This window comes from Ranitomeya variabilis, chromosome 2, assembly GCF_051348905.1.
Source record: "Ranitomeya variabilis isolate aRanVar5 chromosome 2, aRanVar5.hap1, whole genome shotgun sequence".
NCBI lineage: Eukaryota > Metazoa > Chordata > Amphibia > Anura > Dendrobatidae > Ranitomeya > Ranitomeya variabilis.
In genome coordinates this window covers 230,455,153-230,482,623 of record NC_135233.1, presented here as the reverse complement: position 1 = coordinate 230,482,623, position 27,471 = coordinate 230,455,153, and the positions used below count along the sequence as shown (strand labels likewise).

General features: G+C 47.8%; 3 protein-coding genes and 1 non-coding gene across 5 annotated transcripts in view; 3 read left to right on the top strand and 1 right to left on the bottom strand.

Annotated features, from left to right (window-relative positions):
- Positions 1-941, bottom strand: part of LRSAM1 (leucine rich repeat and sterile alpha motif containing 1) — a 30,444-nt gene extending 29,503 nt beyond the window's left edge. Inside the window, exon 1 of one of the 2 annotated variants that reach the window (XM_077283929.1) lies at positions 660-941. The gene's annotated coding sequence lies outside the window, so the exon portion shown is untranslated. The remainder of the gene's footprint in view (positions 1-659) is intronic. The other variant, XM_077283930.1, reaches the window with a different exon arrangement.
- Positions 942-1,042: 101 nt separating this feature from the next.
- On the top strand, positions 1,043-7,411 carry RPL12 (ribosomal protein L12). Its single transcript, XM_077283931.1, has 7 exons — positions 1,043-1,206; positions 2,045-2,118; positions 2,195-2,293; positions 6,590-6,671; positions 6,908-6,994; positions 7,067-7,179; positions 7,274-7,411. Exons 1-7 carry the CDS (start codon positions 1,170-1,172, stop codon positions 7,277-7,279), a joined length of 498 nt encoding a protein of 165 aa, XP_077140046.1. The 5' UTR covers positions 1,043-1,169; the 3' UTR covers positions 7,280-7,411.
- LOC143810820 (small nucleolar RNA SNORA65) lies at positions 6,731-6,856 on the top strand. Its single transcript, XR_013223201.1, has one exon. It is a non-coding gene; the product is annotated as a small nucleolar RNA SNORA65 (small nucleolar RNA).
- Positions 7,412-17,646: 10,235 nt separating the features above from the next.
- ZMYND19 (zinc finger MYND-type containing 19) lies at positions 17,647-23,050 on the top strand. The gene is made up of 6 exons (XM_077283928.1): positions 17,647-18,083; positions 20,115-20,174; positions 20,656-20,762; positions 20,892-21,032; positions 21,887-22,067; positions 22,475-23,050. Exons 1-6 carry the CDS (start codon positions 18,033-18,035, stop codon positions 22,616-22,618), a joined length of 684 nt encoding a protein of 227 aa, XP_077140043.1. The 5' UTR covers positions 17,647-18,032; the 3' UTR covers positions 22,619-23,050.
- The last annotated feature ends 4,421 nt before the right edge of the window (positions 23,051-27,471 follow it).

Genomic DNA, 27,471 nt, shown 5'->3' with positions numbered 1-27,471 from the left:
CGCCTGCGCGCTGAGTATTGTAGTGCACCTTCCCTGTGGGCCAGAGATTTGTTTTCTATCTATGATCCTCTTCCTGGACAAATAAATCATTAGTAACCTGGAGTCCATTGGCATTGGAGCTAAGATTGGCCAGGATCGCTGTCGGGAGCCGCTGTGTAGCTATCAATCAGGTCTGCAGCAGGTTGTAACAGCCAGAGGGGCGCTACCAAGAACTGGGGACGCTTGGCACAAAGAGGCGAAGGCTCCTGATAGCGCAGGAGTCAGGAAAATGACATTCTGAGGTGACGTTTGGAGAAATCATCTGTTATATTATTTTACAAGAGGATTTGTGATTGCGGCAGCACAGACAGTAAAAGTCCGATAATCTGACACTACAAGCTCCAGAACGCTCCTCTCATCTGACAATCCAGACTTTCCCTCCGGCGCCACACACTACAGTACATTTTACCAAAACAGGTTATTTCCAGCCCACGTACAGGTTTTCTATACACGTCTGATAATCCAGCAATGGGAACAACACAACCTGTCTACACACAAACAGAGAGCACCCGAATCCGAGCAGCCCCTGGTGACACAGCAGTGTCATCACACCTAGTGTTACTAATACGGGACACAGCCCATCAGGCGAACCATCCAGTGAGGCCGGGGCCGGTACTCACCGCTGGAGAGGGCCACACACTCCCCGGGGCCCCTCACCGTCCTCCCAGCTTCAACAGTTCCTTTGCAGCCATCTGACGCTTCCGGGTTCCCAGTCATCACGTGATCGACTTCGCACATCACCACCAGAGCTCCATCTAGTGGTCAGTCCGCGCATGACTAGTAATGCCGGCTCTCATCTATCCGCTATAAAAACAGCTTGAGGATTACGTTAGTGCATAAACTAAGAGCGATTATATCGATGGTCTCCTCAGAAACGCATTTTGCTTCACGACTTCCGTCACAGAATTACGGGCATCCAGACACAAAAATGGCTGCCAGCAGTACATCCTCGAGAGATAATTCTCGCGAGATTTATTCGCTTAATACGCCGTGTCGCGCTGCCCCCGCCCTCTTTCTCCTTACGCTTCCCAGCTGGTAGAGGTGTAACTCTCATCGGTCGTCCCGAATCCGGGTTCATCCGACACCGAAACCGGCCAGAGTGAAGCGGAGCCCCTTAGTCCGGCACTACCATGCCTCCTAAATTTGATCCCACTGAGATTAAAATCGGTACGTGAGGCGGGAGAGGGGAATGTGAGCCGCCGAGCGGAGCCCCCCACACCGGGCAGGCCGCAGCGCAGGAGCCGGGAGTGCGGCTCTCACGGAGCAACGTGTCTGCCGGGGTAATGTGAACGGAGGCTTGTCCCGGGCGGGTGCAGGGCTGCGGTAGGCCCCGGGGAGGCGGCCATCACTGGGGGGTGTACTCTAGGCTCTCTGTAGACCTGACCCTGCGGTGTCTGGGAGCCTGTCCTCAGTGATTGGCAGCAGCGGTGATCGCGGCGTTTTGGGATGGGGAAGGGGTTAATTCGGATCTGTCCCATTGTTAGGCTGGGGGGATTGTAGCCGCCCGCCACTGTGCCGGCCTGCCGTGTCTGCGCACAGTCCAGTGGTGGCTTAGGCTACGTTCACATTTGCGGCTAGCGCCGCAGCGTCGGGCGCCGCAGCGGCGCCGCATGCATCATGCGCCCCTATATTTAACATGGGGACGCATGGACATGCGGTGCACTTGCTTTTTGCGCCGCATGCGTCCCTGCGGCGCCCGCGTCGGGGCGCAGAGGACGCAGCAAGTTGCATTTTTGCTGCGTCCAAAATCGAAAAAAGGACGCATGCGGCGCAAAAAGCAGCGTTGTGCATGTGTTCACATTTGCGCTGTGCGTTGCGGCGGCGACGCTGCGGCGCACACCGCAAATGTGAACGTAGCCTTATAGCGACCTCCTCTTAGGAAACCGGGCGGCTCTGTGTGTGATCTGCCCTGTGCCGCAAGCTGGAGAACATGGCCGCTCCGCAGGGGGGCTGCGTACCCTGCTGGCTCCTCTGTCCTAACCACCTTCTGGCCTCTCGTCCTCAGTGTTCCTGCGATGCACCGGCGGGGAGGTCGGAGCCACCTCTGCTCTGGCCCCTAAAATCGGCCCCCTGGGGTTGGTAAGTCGTCCGCTCCCCGTGTAAGATTCGGCGCCCTGCACCCTACGTGGAATCTAATGTGTGGTGTTTTTTTTAGTCCCCCAAGAAAGTTGGTGATGACATTGCCAAGGCAACCGGTGACTGGAAGGGGCTGAGGATCACCATCAAACTGACCATCCAGAACAGGCAGGCTCAGGTAACGTGCCCTTCCCCCGCCTCTATACTACAATGACGGCTTATTGCTCCTGCAGCCAGCATTCTTACAGGGGGTTTCCTTAGTCCCTTGTTACCTCATCAGTGGAGGTTCCCCGATTACAGGGGAAGCGTGTCATCATGTACGGGGCAGGATGCTATGGTGATTGTCATCAGTGCCGAGGTGCTGGATAAACTTAATTCTGGGGTGCTTATTCCCCATTGCAAGGTTCTGCATATTGCCAAGTAGCCATGCCTACTGGACCGGTGCCAGTCTTGTAACGTAGTCACGACCCCTGCAGCCAGTCACCATTGATTGGCTGCAGCCTTCACAATTGCATCCAAGCGGTGAAGTGATGAATAAGGGGTGTCTGTTACTGCCATACATGCTGTGGGGCCCAGGCTTGGTTGCTGCTTGTCTCCTTAACCCCTTAGTGACGGAGCCAAATTTTTGAAATCTGACCAGTGTCACTATGTGATAATAACTCGGGAACACTTTAACAAATCCTAGTGGCTTTGAGATTGATTTGTTTGTGACGCATTTTATGAAAATGGTAAATTTAGATTGATGCGTCTTGTACATCAAGTTTGACCATTTCCAAAATTTGCAGTTTTCAAACATTGAATGATTATCCCTTTAATCCAGATGGTCATACACACAAATAACACTTCCCTCTTGTCTGCTTTACATCAGCACCGTTTGTAACATGTAGGTTTAAAAATGTAGCATTAAGACTTCATTTTTTTTTTATTATTTATTTTAACCCCTTCACCCCCGGAGCTTTTTCGTTTTTCGCTCCCCTCCTTCCCAGAGCCATAACTTTTATTTTTCCGTCAATTTGGCCATGTGAGGGCTTATTTTTTGCGGGACGAGTTGTACTTTTGAACGACATCATTGGTTTTAGCATGTCGTGTACTAGAAAACGGGAAAAAAATTCCAAGTGCAGTGAAATTGCAAAAAAAGTGCAATCCCACACTTGTTTTTTGCTTGCCTATTTTGCTAGGTTCACTAAATGCTAAAACTGACCTGCCATTATGATTCTCCAGGTCACTACGAGTTCATAGACACCTAACACGACTAGGTTATTTTTCACCTAAGTGGTGAAAAAAAATTCCAAACTTTGCAAAAAACAAAACAAAATTGCGCCATTTTCCGATACTCGTAGCGTCTCCATTTTTCGTGATCTGGGGTCAGGTGAGGGCTTATTTTTTGCGTGCCGAGCTGGCGTTTTTAATGATAGCATTTTGGTGTAGATACGTTCTTTTGATCGCCCGTTATTGCATTTTAATGCAATGTCGTGGCGACCAAAAAAACGTAAATCTGGCGTTTCGAATTTTTTTCTCATTACGCCATTTATCGATCAGGTTAATGCTTTTTTTTTATTGATCGGGCGATTCTGAACGCAGCGATACCAAATATGTGTAGGTTGGGGGTTTTTTTTTATTGATTTATTTTGATTGGGGCGAAAGGGGGGTGATTTAAACTTTTATATTTTATTTTTTTCACATTTTTAAAAACTTTTTTTTTTTACTTTTGCCATGCTTCTATAGCCTCCATGGGAGGCTAGAAGCAGGCACAGCCCGATCGGCTCTGCTACATAACAGCGATCATCAGATCGCTGTTATGTAGCTAAAATGCAGGTGTGCTGTGAGCGCCGACCACAGGGGGGGGGGGCGCTCACAGCCAGCGGCAATCAGTAACCATAGAGGTCTCAAGGACCTCTATGGTTACAATGGAGAAGCATCGCCGACCTCCGATCATGTGACGGGGGTCGGCAATGCGCTCATATCCGGCCGCACGGCCGGATGCGGTAGTTAAATGCCGCTGTCTGCGTTTGACAGCGGCATTTAACTAGTTAATAGCGGCGGGTGATCGCGATTTCACCCGCCGCTATTGCGCGCACATGTCAGCTGTAAAAAACAGCTGACATGTCGCGACTTTGATGTGCGCTCACCGCCGGAGCGCACATCAAAGCGGGGGTCCCGACATGTGACGTACTATTCCGTCACATGTCGGGAAGGGGTTAAAGGAAATTTACACAACACTTTTTAGGGACTTATTCAGTTTTGAAATTACTTTAGGAGAGATAAATAGATTAATAATATATCTATAAAAATCTGCTATAGTATAGAGCTGAAAGCTACAGGATTGTCACCAGTTGGGGGATGCTAGTCTTATTGCAGGTCAGTTTTAATTCGTATTGGGGTCACTAAGGGGTTAAAGGAAACCGGTCACCCAGACTTTCCACATATAAAAGCTCTTATTTACTCAGTCTTGTTTGATGGGCATCTCTGGTCTTGGTACAGCACCTCCTCTTAAGGTACCGTCACACTAAACGATATCGCTAGCGATCCGTGACGTTGCAGCGTCCTGACTAGCGATATCGTTTAGTTTGACACGCAGCAGCGATCAGGATCCTGCTGTGATGTCGCTGGTCGCTGAATAAAGTTCAGAACTTTATTTGGTCGTCCGATCGCCGTGTATCGTTGTGTTTGACAGCAAAAGCAACGATACCAGCGATATTTTACACTGGTAACCAGGGTAAACATCGGGTTACTAAGCGCAGGGCCGCGCTTAGTAACCCGATGTTTACCCTGGTTACCAGCGTAAAATGTAAAAAAAACAAACAGTACATACTCACATGCGTCCCCCGGCGTCCGCTTCCCACACTGACTGAGCGCCGCAAAGTGAAAGTGAAACCACAGCACAGCGGTGACGTCACCGCTGTGCCCTGCTACTGCCGGCGCTCAGTCATTGCAGGAAGCGGACGCCGGGGGACGCATGTAAGTATGTACTGTTTGTTTTTTTTACATTTTACTCTGGTAACCAGGGTAAACATCGGGTTACTAAGCGCGGCCCTGCGCTTAGCAACCCGATGTTTACCCTGGTTACCCAGGGACCTCGGCATCGTTGGTCGCTGGAGAGCGGTCTGTGTGACAGCTCTCCAGCGATCAAACAGCGACGCTGCAGCGATCGGCATCGTTGTCGCTATCGCTGCAGCGTCGCTTAGTGTGACGGTACCTTTACAATCACTGTCCTAATCATCCAGTGTCCCCGTCACGCTCCCCTGCAGACGCACTTCTCTGCTGTGCCGAGGGCAAGTCACAGTACTGTAGTGCAAATTCTCCATGCAAGTGACTGCCGAGAGGTCGGGTACAGGCTACCTGTAGCATTATGTATAGAACTCCACCATAGAATCAATGGTGTGATAAAATGGCACCGCCCAAGTCTGCTGGAGGTATCGGAGCTCAGCCCGACTAGTGTCCTTGGAGCAGAGCTGCAGTACTCCCAGTGAACAGGTGAGGTGTGCTTCTTTGAGTTATAAGTCGGCCATGTTATTTTTTTACTTAAGAGCTTGTTCACTAGTAAGCAACCAGTGCTTAATTCAGGACCCTGATAAAAATAAAATTGCAGGCTAACATGAAATCATAATCTCACCCTGTGGAAATGGGTTCTGTTGTGGGAGGAACATCCATGTTGTTTTTATTTACATTCTGAATTGATTGTGCAGTAGTGGACATCCCCTTTAAATGTAATCTGTCAGCAGGTTTTTTCTATGTAACCTGAGGACCACATCAATAAGGGGTTAATACACAGAATTCAATGAGGTCATATGTTGGGCTGTGTGCTGTTACCCTGAAGGTTTTATCACCTGATGATTATCATTGCTGTGACTAGCTGGCTCAGCTTGCTAGTCTGACTCCACCCCCTCCTGTGAGCAGCTCCTGGTCTATAGACACTGTCTATTAAGCCTGGTGTGGGTGGGGGAAGCTTTCTCAGCTCAGCTGCATTGCAAACTCTAAGGGTTTGTTTCCACGTGCAGGAAATGCTGCGTGTTTGACGCAGCGTCCAGATGTTACAGCATAGTGGAGGGGATTTCATGAAATCCCATCTCCACTATGCATTAAAAGACGTATGCGGCAGAGCCGCGGAAATGGACAGCGGCGCGTCTTTTAAGAACGCAGCATGTCCTTACAATGAGCAAAACACGCAAGAACACCGCAGGTGACCTGCCAGTGACCTCAGGTGCAGATTTGGTCAGGATTTTACCTGCATAAAATCCTGATGCAATCCTGAACGTGGACATATACCCTTATACCTCTCATTGTGTCAGAACTGCTGCACCCAGTAATGTAAGTGATACATCGTTGGATTCAGCTTATCTTTACATCAGGCAACTCTGAGGTAGCAGAAACCTGCTGACAGATTCCCATTAAGTGGTGTGATCTTCTAGAGCATTTTTTCTCATGGGGTTATACCTTGAGAACACGGCAAATGACAATTAATTGTGTATTGCAGATTGAGGTTGTGCCATCCGCCTCGGCTCTGATCATCAAGGCCCTCAAGGAGCCGCCCCGTGACAGGAAGAAGCAGAAGAACAGTAAGTGTTGGCCATTATTGTGGTGTCTGTACAGGGCCGATCTGCCGGCCCCTCAGCCACCCGCCACTGTAGCAGTCTGCAGTGGCTGTGTATAGTCCAGTGGTGCGCTAAGAGAAGATGCCACCTTTAGGAAACAGGTGCACTCTGCCCGTGAGTGACTCTGTGCCGTAAGGATGGGGACAGATGCCCAGATAACACCGGCTTGTTCTAATCTGTGGGTTTCTATATTTGAACAGTAAAACACAACGGCAACATCTCCATGGATGAAGTGATCAGCATCGCCCGTCAGATGAGGCCCCGATCCCTGGCCAGAGAGCTGTCGGGTTAGTCTTGTGATAAATGGGGCCTGGGACTCCTAATCTGGATTGGTTTTATGTTTTGGTTTTCTTCTGCAGGAACCATCAAGGAAATCCTGGGAACGGCACAGTCTGTGGGCTGCAATGTGGACGGCAGACACCCACACGATATCATTGACGATATTAACAGCGGTGCATTGGAGTGCCCAGCGGTAAGTGCCACACATCACAATGCACTGCAATAACTAGTAATGTGCGAGCTGCTGACTGGTGTTTACTTTTTTTTTTGTTTTTTCTCCCTTCCAGAATTAATCTGAAGATGTCAACCATAATAAAAAAAAATCTTCATCTGCATAATCTGCTTCGTTTTCTTTTTTTTTCTCGGATTAAAGCTGGGTTACTGGGTGTCAATATGTATGGGACCACCAGAGACCGATACCTAAGAGTTTTGTGCTTTGTTTGCTGACACTAGGTGGTGCTACAGTACAATAAACTTGTGCTGTGCTTGATTGGATCTCCTCACCCCTCCTGGAGGCAGCAATGGGAGGGGAGCGTTACACCTGCATGTAACCTGCACCTGTCCTGGTCATTGGAATAGGAGGTGGTGCAGACACCTGGTGTGTGTGGTGTTGGATCACATTTTAGTGGGTTTATGGGTGTATTAATTGGCTTACAGAAAACTAAATAACCTTTTGTTTTCATTTAATCAAGCAAATGCAATACTTTAAAATCTAAATTGCCTTTTAATGCATAACATAAAGACAAGGTAGATCAGACGCAGACACCGCCTCTACATAAGGCAGAAAACACATGCTCCTCCATGAGCTGCAGCTGAGTGTGATCTGTCCAGGAATGAAGTTGTACTGATTCATGAGAACTGGAGCAGAGTCCTGGGTGCACAAACCTCACTGCTAAAGTGTTAGTGGGAGAAATACCCCCATGTGAGGGACTACTTGCAACTACGGGCTGCAGGGAATAAAAAGTTGCCATGTAAATTCAGTCCCTTCACATTAGATACACATGACCTATAGAAAAGCTCAGGGACTGGAGTAACAGTGCTGTCCCTCACTAGTGGCAGAGTGGTACTGCAGCTTGGATCTGTTACCATCAACTACACAACAGGAAGCTGCCCTGCTGGTTAATCCAGGACTACCTTTATGTAGATGGCAGACTGAGCCGATAGACCTCCCTGCACCAGTGTATCAGGCATTGGCCTAACTGTGTCTACAGAACTGAATAACACAGTATATGGTTATAATGCTGGCTGTAATTGGCAGATAGCTGCTGTATAGTGGAATATCAGGAAGGGGTGAGGTGATCTGAGTGAGGCACCATTCGCCATGGCTTTTTGGACATGGTGGGTGAGTGAAGATTGGCACCATTATATTGTGAGCTACTTTCCCCTTGTTTACCACCCCCAGGTAAGCGGTGATGGGAGGTCTCAGCCATGGAGAGTGATGTTCAGCAGCCTGGGATCAGTAGTACAATACCTGGCTGCTGAGCACCAGCTCACTGCAGTGTTCAGAGTACAGCAGAATAATGGTCACGCTCCTGTGATCTGATCCCCTGACTCTGTCCTGCTATGGTGCTGTAAGTCTCTGAAGGCTTACAGTACTATAACTGATCAGGAGTTTAATTCCATCATGTGCAATACACCTCACAAGCTTGTATCCAATGCCCTTCATGTGTTCTATTCTCCTAGAGCCATGTATCTATGCTTATTGTTTGTGATATGCCCCAGGAATATGTATCCAATGCCCATTGCATCACACCACTGCCCCTAAAGTGGATGGAGTGGGGCCATGCATTACACCACTGCACCTGTCGAAATGGATTGAGCAGGGTCACACCACTGCACAACAGTCTATCAATACACAAATGCAAGAAATATCCCCAAATCCATTCATTTGATCAAGTCCCCAGCACTGGATAACCCAGGTGTATTCTGCTACTGCAGGAGATGAAGGGTGATGTCACATATACAGAGCCTAAAAACAGGAAGAGGACACAACCACTAAATGTATATACTAAAACTTGAGCCAAATGGGGACTGTGAATGCATAGAGGACAATTAATGGAAAAAAAGAGTCTATGCATATAAATTGCGCACATCTAAAGTTTGGGATAAAAATACAAACATTACAAGCATTTAAAACCGTAATAACAGTGTAGCAAAAGGCAGCGTAGCCTATGGCTATAAACAATATATTCATGCATGGTACCAGAACCCTGAACGGTGTAACAGACAAACAGGCTATTAAGAAGATGTATCTACGGTATATACAATAACCTGTAGATTAAAAATTGCACAAGGTTCATATGAAAAACAAGTAATGTCAATGACCTAAGAGACCATATGAAACCGAATGTGGGCGTCCCCACCGATGGTTAGGTGATCCAAGTTAGACAAGCCCCATAGTAACCTGGTGCACCCAAACTAAATATCAAGAAAAAAAAAAGTGGAGATCTAGATAGTCCACACTGCTGTGAATAGGAGCCAGTGAGAAACTATAATGGAAGCTGTGGGGAAGAAATGCCCACAGGAAGGATCAGGAGGCAGATGCCCCAATACCCAGCACTGTGGCATCAATGGGTTGGGGAGAACCTGTACGGACCCAGGCTGTGCTTGTCACAGGGATAAGAATGGTACCGTGAATCTGGTGTGGGGAGAGCCCCACGCGTATCGCTGTGAACGCAGCTTCATCAGGGGAGGCGCTAACTATAAGTACCAGCAAGTACTATAAGTAGAACTGAAAGGAATTAGTTAATTGAATAAATAGCTACCGGTGTGTCCGACATGAGAGCGACGAGGACGTGTCCCCAACAGGGTTGATCTTCTGCTCCATCCCCTCCACCCATCTCCTGTTTTTACACTTTCCCATAGATTTTTTTTTTTCTTCTGCCGACTCGACATGAAAAGATAAACACTGGTCGCCAGTGACGTAACTTGAAACTCATGGGCCCTGATGCGAAAGCTCCAACGGGGCCCCCAAATATTTTAAATCTTTAATAGCATTAGTCTTTTTCTATAGGCCAAAGGGACTTTTAGGGCTCCAGGGCTCGGGTGCGATTGCAACCCCTGCACCTGGTGTAGTTACACCCCTGCTAGTCGCCTCCGCCCCATAGTATAACATCGGAGCGGGTGACACATCAGCCGAGCTATATGCCAGTCTGAGCGAGCCCTTAGTGATCCATCCTGCTGACAGGGTCTCTTTAACCCCTTTCTGCCATTGGACGTACTATTCCGTCCATGTTGGGTGGGCCCTACTTCCCAAGGACGGAATAGTGCGTCCAGCGTGATCCGCCGCGCTCACGGGCCGATCGCAGACGGGTGTCAGCTGACTATTGCAGCTGGCATCCAGCAATATGTGCCAGGAGTGGTCACAGACCGCCCCCCGGCACACTGCGATCAAACATGATCGCAGTGTTCCGGCGGTATAGGGAAGCATCGCGCAGGGAAGGGGCTCCCTGTGGGCTTCCCTGAGACGATCGGTACAAGGCGAAGCGCTCACCTTGTACCGAGCGTCTCCTCCCTGTAAGCCCCGGATCCAATATGTACACGGGGCTGCATCCGGGTCCTGCAGGGAGGTGGCTTCACAGCAGTGCACGTCAGATCACCGATCTGACACCGTGCACAGCGATCTGTCACTTTACTGTGATGCGCCCCCCCCCCCCCCGGTGCAAAGTAAGAAAAAAAAAATCCTAAATGAATAGTAAAAAAAAAAAATATATTGTTACAATAAATACATTCCTTTATCTACATAAAAAAAACAAACAATAAAAGTACACATATTTAGTATCGCCGCGTCCGTAACGACCCGACCTATAAAACTCCCACTAGTTAACCCCTTCAGTGAGCACTGGAAAAAAAAAAGGCAAAAAACAACACTTTATTATCATACCGCCGAACAAAAAGTGTAATAGCATGTGATCAAAAAGACGGAAATAAATAACCATTGTACCGCTGACGACGTCATCTTGTCCCGCAAAAAAACGAGCCGCCATACAGCATCATCAGCGAAAAAATAAAAAAGTTATAGTCCTCGGAATAAAGCAATGCAAAAATAATTATTTTTTCTATAAAATAGTTTTATCGTATAAAAGCGCCAAAACATAAAAAAATGATAGAAATGAGGTATCGCTGTAATCGTACTGACCCGAAGAATAAAACTGCTTTATCCATTTTACCAAGCGCGGAACGGTATAAACGGTATAAAAAATTTTTTTGTCATTCTGCCTCACAAAAATCGGAATAAAAAGCGATCAAAAAATGTCACGTGCCCAAAAATGTTACCAATAAAAACGTCAACTCGTCCCGCAAAAAACAAGACCTCACATGACTCTGGACCAAAATATGGAAAAATTATATCTCTCAAAATGTGGTAACGCAAACAACATTTTATGCAATAAACGTCTTTTAGTGTGTGACGGCTGCCAATCAAAAATCCGCTAGAAAACCCGCTGTAAAAGTAAATCAAACCCCCCTTCATCACCCCCTTAGTTAGGGAAAAATTAAAAAAATGTATTTATTTTCATTTTCCCATTAGGGTTGGGGCTAAAGTTAGGGTTTGGATTACATTTACGGTTGGGAATAGGGTTGGGTGTGTCTGGGTTAGAGGAGTGGTTAGGGTTACTGTTGGGATTAGGGTTAGGGGTGTGTTTGGATTACAGTTTCAGTTATAATCGGGGGGTTTCCACTGTTTAGGCACATCAGGGGCTCTCCAAACGCGACATGGCGTCCGATCTCAATTCCAGCCAATTCTGTGTTGAAAAAGTAAAACAGTGCTCCTTCCCTTCCAAGCTCTCCCGTGCGCCCAAACAGGGGTTTACCTCAACAATAGGGGGTATCAGCGTACTCGGGACACATTGGACAACAACTTTTGGGGTCCAATTTCTCCTGTTACCCTTGGGAAAATACAAAACTGGGGGCTAAAAAATAATTTTTGTGGGAAAAAAAAATATTTTCACGGCTCTGCGTTATAAACTGTAGTGAAACACTTGGGGGTTCAAAGCTCTCACAACACATCTAGATGAGTTCCTTAAGGGGTCTACTTTCCAAAATGGTGTCACTTGTGGGGGGTTTCAATGTTTAGGCACCTCGGTGGCTCTCCAAACGCAACATGGCGTCCCATTTCAATTCCAGTCAATTTTGCATTGAAAAGTCAAATGGCGCTCCTTCCCTTCCGAGCTCTGCCATGCACCCAAACAGTGGTTTACCCCCACATATGAGGTATCGGCGTCCTCAGGACAAATTGGACAACAACTTTTGGGGTCCAATTTCTTCTCTTACCCTTGGGAAAATAAAAAATTGGGGGCGAAAAAATCATTTTTGTGAAAAAATATGATTTTTTTATTTTTACGGCTCTGCATTATAAACTTCTGTGAATCACTTAATGGGTCAAAGTGCTCACCACACATCTAGATAAGTTCCTTAGGGGGTCTACTTTCCAAAATGGTGTCACTTGTGGGGGGTTTCAATGTTTAGGCACATCAGGGGCTCTCCAAACGCAACATGGCATCCCATCTCAATTCCAGTCAATTTTGCATTGAAAAGTCAAACGGCGCTCCTTTCCTTCCGAGCTCTGCCATGCGCCCAAACAGTGGGTACCCCCACATATTGGGTATCGGCGTACTCAAGACAAAAATTGTACAACAACTTTTAGGGTCCATTTTCTCCTGCTACCCTTGGTAAAATAAAACAAATTGGAGCTGAAGTAAATTTTTTGTGTAAAAAAAGTTAAAAGTTCATTTTTATTTAAACATTCCAAAAATTCCTGTGAAACACCTGAAGGGTTAATAAACTTCTTGAGGGTATGTGTCCACGTTCAGGATTGCATCAGGATTTGGTCAGGATTTTATGCAAGTAAAATCCTGACCAAAACTGCACCTGAGGTCACTGGCAGGTCACCTGCGGTGTGCCTGCGTGTTTTGCTCATTGTAGCAACATGCTGCGTTTTGAAAAAACGCACCGCGCATGCGTTTTTGCGGCAAAAACGCATGCGTTTTTTAACGCATAGTGGAGTTGGGATTTCATGAAATCCCCTCCACTATGCTGTAACATCTGGACGCTGCGTTTCTGACGCTGCGGAAAGACGCAGCGTCAAAAACGCAGCATTTCCTGAACGTGGAAACATACCCTGAATGTGGTTTTGAGCACCTAGAGGGGTGCAGTTTTTAGAATGGTGTCACACTTGGGCATTTTCTATCATATAGACCCCTCAAAATTACTTCAAATGTGATGTGGTCCCTAAAAAAAAGGTGTTGTAAAAATGAGAAATTGCTGGTCAACTTTTAACCCTTATATTAACTCCCTAACAAGAAAAAAAATTGTGTTTCCAAAATTGTGCTGATGTAAAGTAGACATGTGGGAAATGTTACTTATTAAGTATTTTGTGTGACATATCTCTGTGATTTAATTGTATAAAAATTCAAAGTTGGAAAATTGCAAAATTTTCAAAATTTGCGCCAAATTTCCGTTTTTTTTTCACAAATAAACACAAGATATATCAAAGAAATTTTACCACTATCATGAAGTACAATATGTCACGAGAAAACAATGTCAGAATCACCGGGATCCGTAGAAGCGTTCCAGAGTTATAACCTCATAAAGGGACAGTGGTCAGAATTGTAAAAATTGGCCCGGTCATTAACGTGCAAACCACCCTTGGGGGTAAAGGGGTTAAAGGAATTGTCCACTACTTTTAAACATAGCGCTCAGAGAAGTTTTCCATTTGCACCACCACAGATTGGCCTCTGCCTGGTAAAAGACTAGCGGTCACTAAGGACCAAGCCCCCTGCAATCATCGGTTCGGGGGGACAGTTGTGTATATGCCCTGAGCTCCCCCCGGAGGGGCTGCAGTCAGCATTTTGCATCATTGACTCTGATAGTAGCAGCTTTTAGAGAATTGTTCTGCAGGGTCAGCATCATCGGGGTTACTCATGCGTTCTGACCAGCAGTGAATACTTGTGGAGCCGGCTGTCCTGTTCCCCCTGCTCCAGGGGAGAAAGGCAGAGTCGCCTGACTCGCAGTGTCTGCAGCGACCAAACCGTAGGCAGAGCAGCAGACAGCGCAGGGCCAGTGATGACCCCCATAAGCATCATCAGCACACCCCGCATTGGCCATTAGGAGCCATGGCACGGCCTCCTCTGATAGGCCAGTTGCACATTTGCCGTTGTGTCCGCAGCGTTTCTGATCCATACATCCGCATGCGTCTTGATTTCCTATCTTTAAAATTGTAGATGCAAGTACAGGTCTGCGTACGCATGTGTTTGATGCGCTTGCTTACTTAGGACTGCGCATGTCCAGGAACTGATTTACACACGCCCGCCTAGAAATATCAAATGCATGCACATAAAAAGTGCAAACGCAGGCAAAAATGCATGCAAACGCTGCGGGGATTTTTGCTGTCATGCGTAAGCTGATGCGGATAAGAACCGCTGCGTTATCAAGCATTTGCATGCGGTTGCGGACGATACGCTGCGGACTCAACCGCAAATGTGAACCTAGCCTAAGAGCATTCACTGGAATTCTGTCGTTTTGTGTATGCTGCTACTATGCAGGGCTATGTGGCTCCATGGCTACAGACTGCAAGATAACCATTTATTGTCTGATAATGCAGTCATGTGTTACTTGCTTGATCCTATGATTCTGCAGAAAGTAGCGGACAGACTAAACAAGCTGAACCCTGGGCCGGTGCAATACTCTGCAGTGTGGAATTGTCCTGGCAGAAAATAATGGAGCACTTGGGGAAATTTACATGGACATATCACCTTAGAAAGGCAAGATTTTGTGCTTCCAAATGTGTTGGTTAGAAGTTGTATCCTCCCTTGCTGTGGTTGCATTACCGACCGGGGGGCAGCAGTCACACTCAGCCCTGGAGTCTAGGGGGCCTGTAAATACTATTAGGCTATGTGCACACGTTGCAGATTTTGCTGCAGATCTGCAGCTGCGGGTCCGCAGCAGCTTTCCATGCGTTTACAGTACAGTGTAAACCTATGGAAAACGCAACCCGCAGTGCCCATGCTGCGGAAAAACAATGCGCGGAAACGCTGCAGGTTACATTCTGCAGCATGTCACTGTGGATTCCGCAGCGGATTACACCTGCTTCATAATAGGAATCCATAGGTGTAAAACCGCAGGTGGAATCCGCACAAAGTCCGCAGGTAAAATGCAGTGCCTTTTACCTGCGGATTTCTCAAATCCGCTGCGGAAAAATCCGCAGAGCTCTAAACTACGTGTGCACATACCCTAAGGGTACGTGTCCACGTTCAGGAAACGCTGCGTGTTTGACGCTGCGTGGGGCCGCAGCGTCAAACACGCAGCGTCCAGATGTTCCAGCATAGTGGAGGGGATTTTATGAAATCCCGTCTCCACTATGCGTGGTTACACGCATCTGTCGGCCCTGCGACTCCGGACATGCTGTGCGTCTTTTCAGATCGCAGCATGTCCGTGTTCCTTGCGGCGACGCTGCGCCGCCGCAAGGAATAACACAGGGCCCTATGCGAGGGGTGCGATGATTCCGGATGTGTGCAATGAACACATCCGGCATCATCGCGTCCCAGAAGGGGGCGGGGCTTAGCGCCGAGCGGGTTTGCCGCTCTGACTAAACCGCCGGCCAGCCTGATCATGGACACATACCCTAAAGTCCTGTAACAATTGGTGCTGAGGAAGCATTTATACATTGTGCCCAGTAATCACAGCTGAGGGTTTGTTACAATTGGATTCAGTCTGGAGAATTCGCTCTCAGCTGCACTGATACGTTGTTGCAGGTCGATCACTCTGTGGCAATAACGCACCCGGATTATAGAGCTGCGGTTGGTGTAAATTGCACCTATGCTGTATAATTAGAGGGGGCAGGGAATTAGGGCTCTGCTTGTTGCCCACCCAATTGCAACTTAAAGAAAAAAAATAAAAATCATATTTGCAAAAGTGATGGCAACAATCACCACTTGTATCATCTGGAACCGTCACGTCTCCGGCGTCTTTTGCACCATCGGATTGGATTCAATTTAAGTGAATAGATCTGCAATTAGAAAAAAAGTGGGAGAGCTCACTGATGGTGTCCACGATTCCTGGAAAATCCAGCAGTGGTTATTTCATTAGTAAGTAACATAATCAAAGGTCCAAAAACAGATGAACATTGGATCCAGCGCACGGATCAATAGGAATTGATTTTTTGAGTACCAGGAAAAAAAAATTGTGAATTGGGACTGAGGGTCTCATGTCCAGACAACTCCAGCAGATTCCGCATAAAGTGGGGTTTCCTGCGTCCTGCCATACATGAGCGGGGTGAGCGCAGACGATCTGCCCCATCAGATGCTGTGGATGAGATTGGAGAGAATCGGAAAATGAAGGATTTAAGTTAATTAGTAGTGATGAGCGAATATACTCGTTACTCGAGATTTTTCAAGCACGCTCGGGGGTCCTCCGAGTATTTTTTAGTGCTCGGGGTTTTAGTTTTTAGCACCACAGCTGAATGATTTACATCTGTTAGCCTGCATAAGTACATGTGGGGATTCCCTAGCAACCAGGCAACCCCCACATGTACTTATATGTAAATCAATCAGCTGCGGTGATGAAAACTAAATCTCCGAGCACTAAAAAATACTCGGAGGACCCCCGAGCGTGCTCGAGAAATCTCAAGTAACGAGTATATTCGCTCATCACTATTAGTATAAAACATGGCATTGCTGAAACTTCAGAATCCTAGAATAAAGTTAAAGGTTTATTCCCAATATTGAGAGGGATCATCTATTTTTAGGATACATGCTGATCAGCGGGGGGCGGCGGCAGAGATCCCAAGAAAGGGCATTTTACATTTGTAGGGGGGGCTGCGCATGTACAGTACATCCCCCCATGCATTCTGTATTGGACTGGCGGACAGGGCAGAGCGCTGCGCTCAGTGCTCTCTGTGGAATGAACGGAGCAGAGCAGCACATACGAGGTTAAGCCTCTAATCTACAGAGGACACCTCACAGCCCCTTTCCTGAGATCGATGATGGTCCCGGCTGTCAGACCCCGATCACACATACAATGTATGATCACCTAGTGACTTTAAAGGGATTGTCCACCTGTACAGACTTATTTCCCCTCTTACTTAAATACAGGTTATTTGTCTAAAAATCGCTTTAGCTGTGTTCCTCTGTGATGCAGGTGAATGGCTTTCTGCAGAATGGGTTAACAGAGAATGCATCAGTGAGCTGGGCTGGGGGTCTGTAACCCTCTCCTGCCTTCTGAGCTCCTGGCAGCTGATTTATGGCTGACTGTACAGGAAAATAAAAAAAACTGTAAAAAGCCAAAAGGAGGCAAAGTTGTTCATGAAACCCAAATGCAAAACTGACTGACCCGAAATACCTGCATTAAAGGAAAATCAGTGTTTCCAGAGAGGACAACCCCTTTAAATCCTAGAACAATCCCAGCACGTCCCGCACACCGGGGGCTTATATAAAGGTTACTGCTTTATTTCCCCCACATCCGACCACATAAAAATACTAGTAAAGGAATACATGGACCCCAACATAGGGGCAGCAAGATGCATCAAATTCTGCAAGAAAGGCCTGTGTCATCACCTGCTGAGGGGCCTGGATTTGTACACTGGCCCTTTAAATCGTACCACCTGTTCCTCCAGTGCTGACGTCACTTTCTGGCGCTCAAAAACCTTTTCTTTTCCCGCGAAACTGACGTCATTATTCAGACGCTCCGCCTATAACCCTTGTGATGTCAGGAGTAGGCGACAAGTCCCGCCCACCAGACGCGCTGATTGGCTGGCGTCTACCGGCTGCGCGCAATAGCTTTTCGTTCGCTGCCGTCTTTGATTGGTCTGTTGGAGTCACAAGCCCCGCCCCTTCTGGGTGTCGCCTGTGAGCGCGGTCGGGGGAGAGGCGGTGCGTGGCAGCCCAGGTCTCCCTCGTGTGGCGTCGGGGAGAGCCCGGTCGGCCGATCCTCCACGGTACCGGCGAAGTGGGAGGGGCTCGTCATCCGAAGACGTGGCGTAACAGAGGGAGGCGACGACGGACGAGCAGGGGAGAGTGCGTCTGCCTGTCCCTCCCTCACCTCACACCGACCATGACAGATTTCAAGCTTGGCATCGTGCGCCTCGGCCGGGTGGCCGGTAAGGTGAGCGCCCCGAGCTGCGGCGTCGCACGATTAGACCCCGGGGACCGGTATATCGAGGGGTAATGTCGGGGTTGTTCTCGCCGATACGTAGGTCTCGTGTGGACACACCCGCTTGTGGGAGGAGACTCGTTCGCGTCTCCCCCTGACCGGCGTGGTGAGCAGGGGACAGTAGGACTCCTGCAATGACAGCCGACCAACCACACGGGGGCGTCCTGGCTGCAAACGTGTTACTTCTACTGCGGCCCTCTGGTGGTCACATCTAGTCCTGCACGAGTGTATTCATGTACCCCACCACAAGAGGGCGCAGTGACCAGGAGGAATGGGCTGCCTTTTCTCCAACCTTACCCCCTTAGGACAGCAAGGCAGGTGTTAAGTGTGTCATGTAGCCCCTTCCTTTCTGTACAGTTGGGGGGGGACACAGTGCATCATGCAGCCTCCTGCCCTTCCGTACAGTTGGGGGGGACACAGTGCATCATGCAGCCTCCTGCCCTTCCGTACAGTTGGGGGGGACACAGTGCATCATGCAGCCTCCCGCCCTTCCGTACAGTTGGGGGGGGACACAGTGCATCATGCAGCCTCCCGCCCTTCCGTACAGTTGGGGGGGGACACAGTGCATCATGCAGCCCCCTGCCCTTCCGTACAGTTGGGGGGGACACAGTGCATCATGCAGCCCCCTGCCCTTCTGTACAGTTGGGGGGGACACAGTGCATCATGCAGCCCCCTGCCCTTCTGTACAGTTGGGGAGGGCACAGTGCATCATGCAGCCCCCTGCCCTTCCGTACAGTTGGGGGAGGGCACAGTGCATCATGCAGCCCCCTGCCCTTCCGTACAGTTGGGGGGGGCACAGTGCATCATGCAGCCCCCTGCCCTTCTGTACAGTTGGGGGAGGGCACAGTGCATCATGCAGCCCCCTGCCCTTCCGTACAGTTGGGGGGGGACACAGTGCATCATGCAGCCCCCTGCCCTTCCGTACAGTTGGGGGGGGGGGGGGGACACAGTGCATCATGCAGCCCCCTGCCCTTCCGTACAGTTGGGGGGGCACAGTGCAGCATGCAGCCCTCTGCTTTTCTGTGTAGTTGGGGGGGCACAGTGCAGCATGAAGCCCTCTGCTTTTCTTTGTAGTTGGGGGGGACACAGTTCAGCATGCAGCCCTCTGCTTTTCTTTGTAGTTGGGGGGGCACAGTGCAGCATGCAGCCCTCTGCTTTTCTGCGTAGTTGGGGGGGGGGCACAGTGCAGCATGAAGCCCTCTGCTTTTCTTTGTAGTTGGGGGGCACAGTGCAGCATGCAGCCCTCTGCTTTTCTGCGTAGTTGGGGGGGGGGGCACAGTGCAGCATGAAGCCCTCTGCTTTTGGTCCCCCAGTTTTAACATTAGGTATGTTGTTTGCAGCCTGACAACAGCGAGTAGTAGCATGCATTGTTATCCAGCATGTGAGGACAGTCTTCTAGTGCAGAGTGGGTGGTTAGGTCTGTGATTCTCCAGTACAACTCCCATTATTTCACGCTGTCGCCTTCCTGTCCTTCTTGCCCGCTGCTGCCATGGATCAGGGGTGGCGTTAGTTTTGGGATTGTGTAAGATGTGCAGATTGTTCCCACATGATGGGTGTGTCAGTACCTGGAGCTGCCGGCGTCCCAGAGACCTTTGTCACGTACACTGCCGCTGGCGCCCATGGGGGGGCACTGCAGCTCCAGACTTGGGGGTTTCAGTTCCTAATCCTTTGCTAGAAATCCCACTTGCAATAAAATCTGTTCTGATCATTTGTTCAGCTGAGGGTTCGTCACACTTGTATCCAGTGAGAACAATCTGGTGTCGGCTGATCTCAGATTGATACACTGTTACAAACTCAGAACAGGATAGATCAGTGCTGCTGGATTGTATGCAACTGTAACAAACCCTCAGCTATAAGAACTATTCAGACTTATATCCAGACATAAAAAAGCCAATGTTTTTCAATTGAGTGACATAAAGCAGAGATAGAGAGAGAAGGCTGCAGAATTAATTGGCACTAACCCTATGTTTGTGTTCCCTCCAGATAAAGTATACCCTTATTGATGAGCAAGACATCCCGCTGGTGGACAACTATTCTTTTGAAGTAAGCAGTTTTATTGCAGTCATTGCAGTACCCCTTATCTAGACCTCCCCTGTACAAACGGCGGGGTGTAAGGCTGCTATCACACTAGCAGTATTTGGTCAGTATTTTACATCAGTATTTGTAAGCCAAAACCAGAACCAGGAGTGGAACAATTAGAGGAAAAGTATAATAGAAACACATCACCACTTCCGCATTTATCACCCACTCCTGGTTTTGGCTTAAAAATACTGATGTAAAATACTGACCAAATACTGCTAGTGTGACGGCAGCCTTATACTGCAGTTTCCCAGAAGGGATCATATTTTCCCATTATGGCAGCACTCCGACTTTTACATGGAGTACAACTCCCAACAAGCAAGCAAACTGAGTCTTAGTTTGCAGCAGCTGAGGAAACCCTTATTAGGCCACCGACGTCTTATGCGGGGAGGCTCCAGAGTGCACAGGAATATTCTGCTAATATCACAGTTTTCCCCTCTCCCAGGCTCGAATGGAGGTCGACGCTGATGGGAACGGTGCAAAGATCTTTGCGTACGCATTCGACAAGTACAAGGGGAGAGGGTCGGGGCGCCTGCTCCATGAATTGTTATGGTGAGTGCTCCCCCGTCCTCATGCACTTGCGGCTTTGTCTTAGTTTTGGAGGTTCGGTTTCATAGATGCCAACACTTCGCGGGTTAATTAACTTCCCCCATCATTTATTCACATCATCTTTATTTTTAGGCAGAGGCATAAAGGAGGTGTCGCACCCGGCTTCCAGGTCCTGCACCTCAACGGCATCACTGTGGATAATAGACTGGACAACCTGCAGGTGGTTCCTTGGGGCTGGAAACCCGAGGTAGAGGAAGTGTCGAGCAAGCAGAGGTAATGATGAGCACTGTGTATACTCCAGAGCTGCACTCACTATTCTGCTGGTGCAGTCACAGCGTACATACTTTACAGTACTGATCCTGTACTAATCCTGAGTTAAATCCTGTATTATACCCCAGAGCTGCACTCCCTATTCGGCTGGTTGAAGTCACTGTATCATACATTACTGATCCTGAGTTACATCCTGTATTATACCCCAGAGCTGCACTCACTATTCTGCTCGTGCAGTCACAGGGTACTTACATTATATTACTTATCCTGTATTATACTTTAGAGCTGCACTCACTATTCTTCTGATGCAGTCACTGTGTACATACATTACATTTAAAAAAAAACCAAAAAAAAAAAAACCCATAATCAGGTTCCTCGCATCATGTTCTCATACACTTTATGCAGTTAATAGCCCTCTGTGTCTGTACTGCTACACACTTAGGCAGTGAACTGGTTCATGCAGCGTTACATGAACACCCGAGCCTTACACTATGGCTGGTCCAAATAACTAAAGCAATTGTTACCATCCACCTCTCGTGTCTCCCCTTTTCCTCATAGGTTGTAAGCTTGTGAGCAGGGCCCTCATTCCTCCTGGTATCTGTTTTGAACTGTGATTTCTGTTATGCTGTAATGTCTACGTATTGTCTGTACAAGTCCCCTCTATAATTTGTAAAGCGCTGCGGAATATGTTGGCGCTATATAAATAAAATTATTATTATTATTACATTACTGATCCTGTACTGATCCTGAGTTACATCCTGTATTATACTCCAGAGCTGCACTCACTATTCTGCTGGTGCAGTCACTGTGTACTGACATCGTGCCTAACTGCTGGATGTTTCCCTCTTCTTCTGTAGGGAGCAGTCCCTATATTGGCTGGCCATACAGCAGCTCCCCACTGACCCCATTGAAGATTTGTTCCCCCTGCTGAACGTCACCCGCTGCTACAACGCCAATGGAGAGGTTGTCCGGGAGGAGGAGAATTCCTGCACTTATTACGAATGTCACTATCCCCCGTGTACAATGATGGAGAAACAGGTGCGTGCCGGAATCCCCTGATGATGGGAGGGGATCAGTGTCTTGATTGATGTGGGGTGTCCTTTCATCCATTCTGGCTACATCTCCCAGGGGTCAGGACGTGGTGACATAATCGGCCCTGTGTTTGGAGTGTCCCCTGCTAATTGCAGACATTTATACAAACAGCGCTCCCTCTTGTAGATGGCTTTTCCTGGTATCCAGCACAGCCCTATTTAAAGGAATTTTCCAATTTTGTATAATCCCTAAAACACGACATCACTGTGTAATCGTAGGAATGATGAGGATGCACCTACTTAAAAGGGATTATCCCTTTAAGTCAATGCACGCAGCAGTAACTGGAGGGGAAGCAGCCATGGATGAATTTTCTAATTCTTCAGTGTAATTTAAATTTTTAATTTTTTTTGCAGTTACGCGAGTTTAATATTTGTGGTAGATGCCAACTAGCGAGATACTGTGGTACCCAGTGCCAACAGAAAGACTGGCCCGCGCACAAAAAGCACTGCTCGGAGAAGATCCGGATCATGCACTGCGAGCCGGACCCGGAGCGGTGACTCTGTGGCGGTGGCTCTCCTCTTTGCTGTTCATTCTCCATTACTGTTGGACATGGAGGACGCGATATTGTGTCTTTTTTGCACACATGCGAGTGACTGGCAGACGCCAGAGGCACTGACGATGGATCCTGTGAGGCTTGAGTGGACAGAGGCTCCAGTGCCGCGTGGACATCTGCCGGAGCCTCTGTTCCAGTATTGGGGGCCGCCGGCTCCGCTCTGGCCGGGGGTGGGGGGGTTGTAATTTATGTTTGTATAATTTTCTGTACAGTCCTTCTTTGTCGTTTTATAATGTTTCAGGTTTTCAGATTCGCTTTTTTTTTTTTTTTCTTTTTGTACCAGCTCTTAGGGAATGAGGCACAAACCATCTGATGCATAAAGTCCTGTCAATGGGCTGTAAAATATTATGCATGTAAAATAAAAGTGGATGGGAGATGACTGGTCTGGTGCTTTGGGGGTGATCAAGCCTGAAGGGACCTTGAACTGCTCTGCTGGTGCGTTAGTGGGGGTCTAACCTCTAGGGCCAAGAATTTTCTTTGCAACGCAGTCATAGCCGGAGTACAGTACAGGACCATTGCAGTGACTGCTGGTGATCTACAACCAAGAGCGCTGCTCTGGGGGAAAAATAACACAGAAGGCTGAACTGCTGCTTTTTATTATACTGTAATTCCGGACATCCAGAAACTGATTTTTAGAGCCTTTTACTGCAGCTGCAGATCACCCCTTACTTGCTGTCATCCCCAGCCCAGCTAATTGAGGGAACAGAAGGATGATGGCAGGTAAGTGGCGATTTGCAGGGCTCCCATCCGATGATCGGGGTGCTGCCATCTCTATCCAAAGTATCACATAATGAGGCAGCTCAAAGGTCACATTGATGTAAGAATAGATATATACCAATGTAAATAAACGTCTCCTGTTTTGAAAACATTCTGTATTGGAACTGCATACACAAAATGATGACTTTTTTTTTTTGTTCTGTGCAATTTTTTTTTTTTTCTATAGCGCCAGCATATTCCCCAGCCTTTTACAATAAACGGGGATATGTACAGGCAATAAAGACATCACAAAGTATCACACAGTTAAAGGAAGAGTGAGGGTCCTGCTTGCACGCTTACCATCCATAATAGGGTGGACACAATAGGTAGAATATGATTATGTATTTACAGTCCCGTAATAAATAAGAGTGTCATGTAAAGATCCAAAAAGAAGAAAATGTCCAGCTTCATCGAATCCGTGAAAAAAAAAAGTTTTCTTTATTCACAAACGTAAACATGGATACAAACTTCAGCACAAACCATATGGGTAAGAATCTCAACGCGTTTCTGGGGACTGAGCTCCCTTAATCATGACATGATTAAGGGAGCTCAGTTTCTAGAAACGTGTTGAGATTCTTACCCATATGGTTTGTGCTGAAGTTTGTATCCTCCATGTTTACGTTTGTGAATAAAGAAAACTTTTTTTCACGGATTCGGTGAAGCTGGACACTTTCTTCTTTTGGATTCTACACTCCTGGACATAGCGGGTCCGTGCACCCGAAACTCAGCTTATGCATCACGGGTGAGCTGGTTTATATTCCTTCTCGTCAAGTAAAGATGCATGATCTGGTTACCAAGTTCTATTGGGGCATGGAGGGTGTCGAGACAGATAAGGAAGAGCAGAGTCATAGGACAATTTAGAAAGAGGGAACGGGTAAGAGTTACACTAGTGAATTCAGGTGATAGGGCTGTCTAAAGATGTTTATAAAGCACCCTTAACAATGTAGTGGCTAGATATCAGTCGGATCACCTGGGGTAATGCATTCTAGAAAACAGGCGTGGCATGAGAGAAGTGTTGGAGACAGGTGCAAGGTTTGGATTATGGTGGATGTTAGTCTTAAAATAAGAAGGTTTACACAGTAAAATATTGATATTTGCAGATGATACAAAACTATGTAAAGCAGTTAATACAAGAGAAGATAGTATTCTGCTACAGATGGATCTGGATAAGTTGGCAACTTGGGCTGAAAGGTGGCAGATGAGGTTTAACAATGATAAATGTAAGGTTATACACATGGGAAGAAGGAATCAATATCACCATTACACACTGAATGGGAAACCACTGGGTAAATCTGACAGGGAGAAGGACTTGGGGATCCTAGTTAATGATAAACTTACCTGGAGCAGCCAGTGCCAGGCAGCAGCTGCCAAGGCAAACAGGATCATGGGGTGCATTAAAAGAGGTCTGGATACACATGATGAGAGCATTATACTGCCTCTGTACAAATCCCTAGTTAGACCGCACATGGAGTACTGTGTCCAGTTTTGGGCACCGGTGCTCAGGAAGGATATAATGGAACTAGAGAGAGTACAAAGGAGGGCAACAAAGTTAATAAAGGGGATGGGAGAACTACAATACCCAGATAGATTAGCGAAATTAGGATTATTTAGTCTAGAAAAAAGACGACTGAGGGGCGATCTAATAACCATGTATAAGTATATAAGGGGACAATACAAATATCTCGCTGAGGATCTGTTTATACCAAGGAAGGTGACGGGCACAAGGGGGCATTCTTTGCGTCTGGAGGAGAGAAGGTTTTTCCACCAACATAGAAGAGGATTCTTTACTGTTAGGGCAGTGAGAATCTGGAATTGCTTGCCTGAGGAGGTGGTGATGGCGAACTCAGTCGAGGGGTTCAAGAGAGGCCTGGATGTCTTCCTGGAGCAGAACAATATTGTATCATACAATTATTAGGTTCTGTAGAAGGATGTAGATCTGGGGATTTATTATGATGGAATATAGGCTGAACTGGATGGACAAATGTCTTTTTTCGGCCTTACTAACTATGTTACTATGTTAAATCAGTTGCAGAGCGGAAGGCACGTGTTGGGTGATAGAGATGATGGAAGAGATGTAGGGTGGTCCAGAACTGTGGAGCACTCTGGGCGAGAATGAGAAGTTTATATTGAACTCTGTAGTGGTTGGGCAACCAGTGCAATGGCTGACACAAGGTGGAGGCACAGGGCTGGCGTCGGCACTCGAGCAAGTGTCGGGGCTCTTGAGTAGGTGGGGGCGTGCACTCGCCGTCGGGGATACCAGTGCGCTATGGGGTTCTAGTGCCGACTCCTGTGCGTGCCCCCCTCCTTACTCGGGGCCCCAGTACTTGCAGTACTCATTTCTCCCCGTTCCTGCGCTTCAGAATCTTCCGCATCTCTTGACTTGTGTTTCAGGTCAGAGGGCGCGATGACGTGACTAGTGTGCGCCCTTTGCCTGAACAGTCACAGTGCAGGGAGACGGAAGATGGCGAGGCTGAGGAGTCTGTAGCAGAGGAGAGGTGAGTAGTTCACTTTTTTTTGTTTGTCTGGAGCATCATATATGGGGCCCATTATATATGCCTCATGATATGGGGCCCATCATATACTGTATGGGGCATTATATGGGGCTCATTATTCTGTATGGAGCAATGTTTGGGGATCATTCTGTATTGAGCAATAAATGGATCATTCTCTATGGAGCTCATTATTCTGTATGGAGCACTATGTGGTTCCCACAATACTGTAATGAGCAATATATGGGGCTCCTTATACTGTATGGAGCACTATGTGATGCCCATAATACTGTATGGAGCACTATGTGATGCCCATAATACTGTATGGAGCACTATGTGATGCCCATAATACTGTATGGAGCACTATGTGATGCCCATAATACTGTATGGAGCACTACGTAATGCCCATAATACTGTATGAAGCACTATATGCTGCCCATAATACTGTATGGAGCAATATATGGGACTCATACTTTATGGAGCATTATGAGCTACTCATAATACTGTATGGAGCAATACATAGAGCTCATTATTGTGTATGGAGCATTATGTGGTGCCTATAATACTGTGTGGAGCCTAAAATACTGTGTGTAGGACCGTGTGGTGCCTAATATACTGTATGGAGCCTATAATACTGTATGGAGGACTATACTGTCTGGTTTCAGAGCTATTGTAGAATGTACAATAGATATTGCTCATGTAATGTTAGAAGTAAGTGAAATCTTTGGCATTATACTATACCTTATATTTCTCCTACCCCCATGACGGCACCACGGAGAGAGGGATCTGCCCTCAGGGACAGGAAACCCACAGGTTAAAAAGGCGGGACCTCTCCTCCACCTCAGTTCGGTTTCCTGTCCCTGACGGGGAACCCACAGCTTACCACAACGTCGTGAAATCCCGGGGACCATCGGGCCGAATTCAGGCAGCGGGGGGCCCTGCCGTGGTCATGGATGGATATCCTCCCCGAAGGCACATTCCGGGGCCGGCGGGTCTTGTGGGGTATGTGCGGGGAGGAGGCAGTGAAGAGGATCAAGTCTGCCTCTTCCTCTTTTCTTCTGCGAGTAGCCGGTAATAGGTAGCGGCAGCTACCTGGGGTAACACCGCCGGTTTGGAGCTCAGGAGGAAGGTGACGGCGGTCACTGATGGGAGGCACTGGCACGGTGTAGGCAGAGGCTGCTGCGATCCCCTCCGTCCCTCCTGGAAGCCGGTAACAATAGTGCGCGCGCGAGGTCCGGCGGCAGTGAGGGGAGCTGCGGCATATTTAGCAGACGCTTCCATAGACTCAGTAAGGCTGACAGCGAGATCAGCTTCATTTTCAAATGCGGCCAGAAGAGCACTATGGCTAAAAAGCTGGCCAGGTGACTTACAAACAAAGGCAAAGCTTTGTTCCATACCGTGTGAAGGGGAATTTTTGTTTGGACCTACCCTGGATAATATCCTCGAGAAAGCCGCAGACGAGAAAAAAGCTTTTCCGGGATTTCCCAACCAATCCTATAGGCGGCCCTTTCGAGGGAAGAAATTTATGCAAAGACGCCCCCCAAAAAATCAA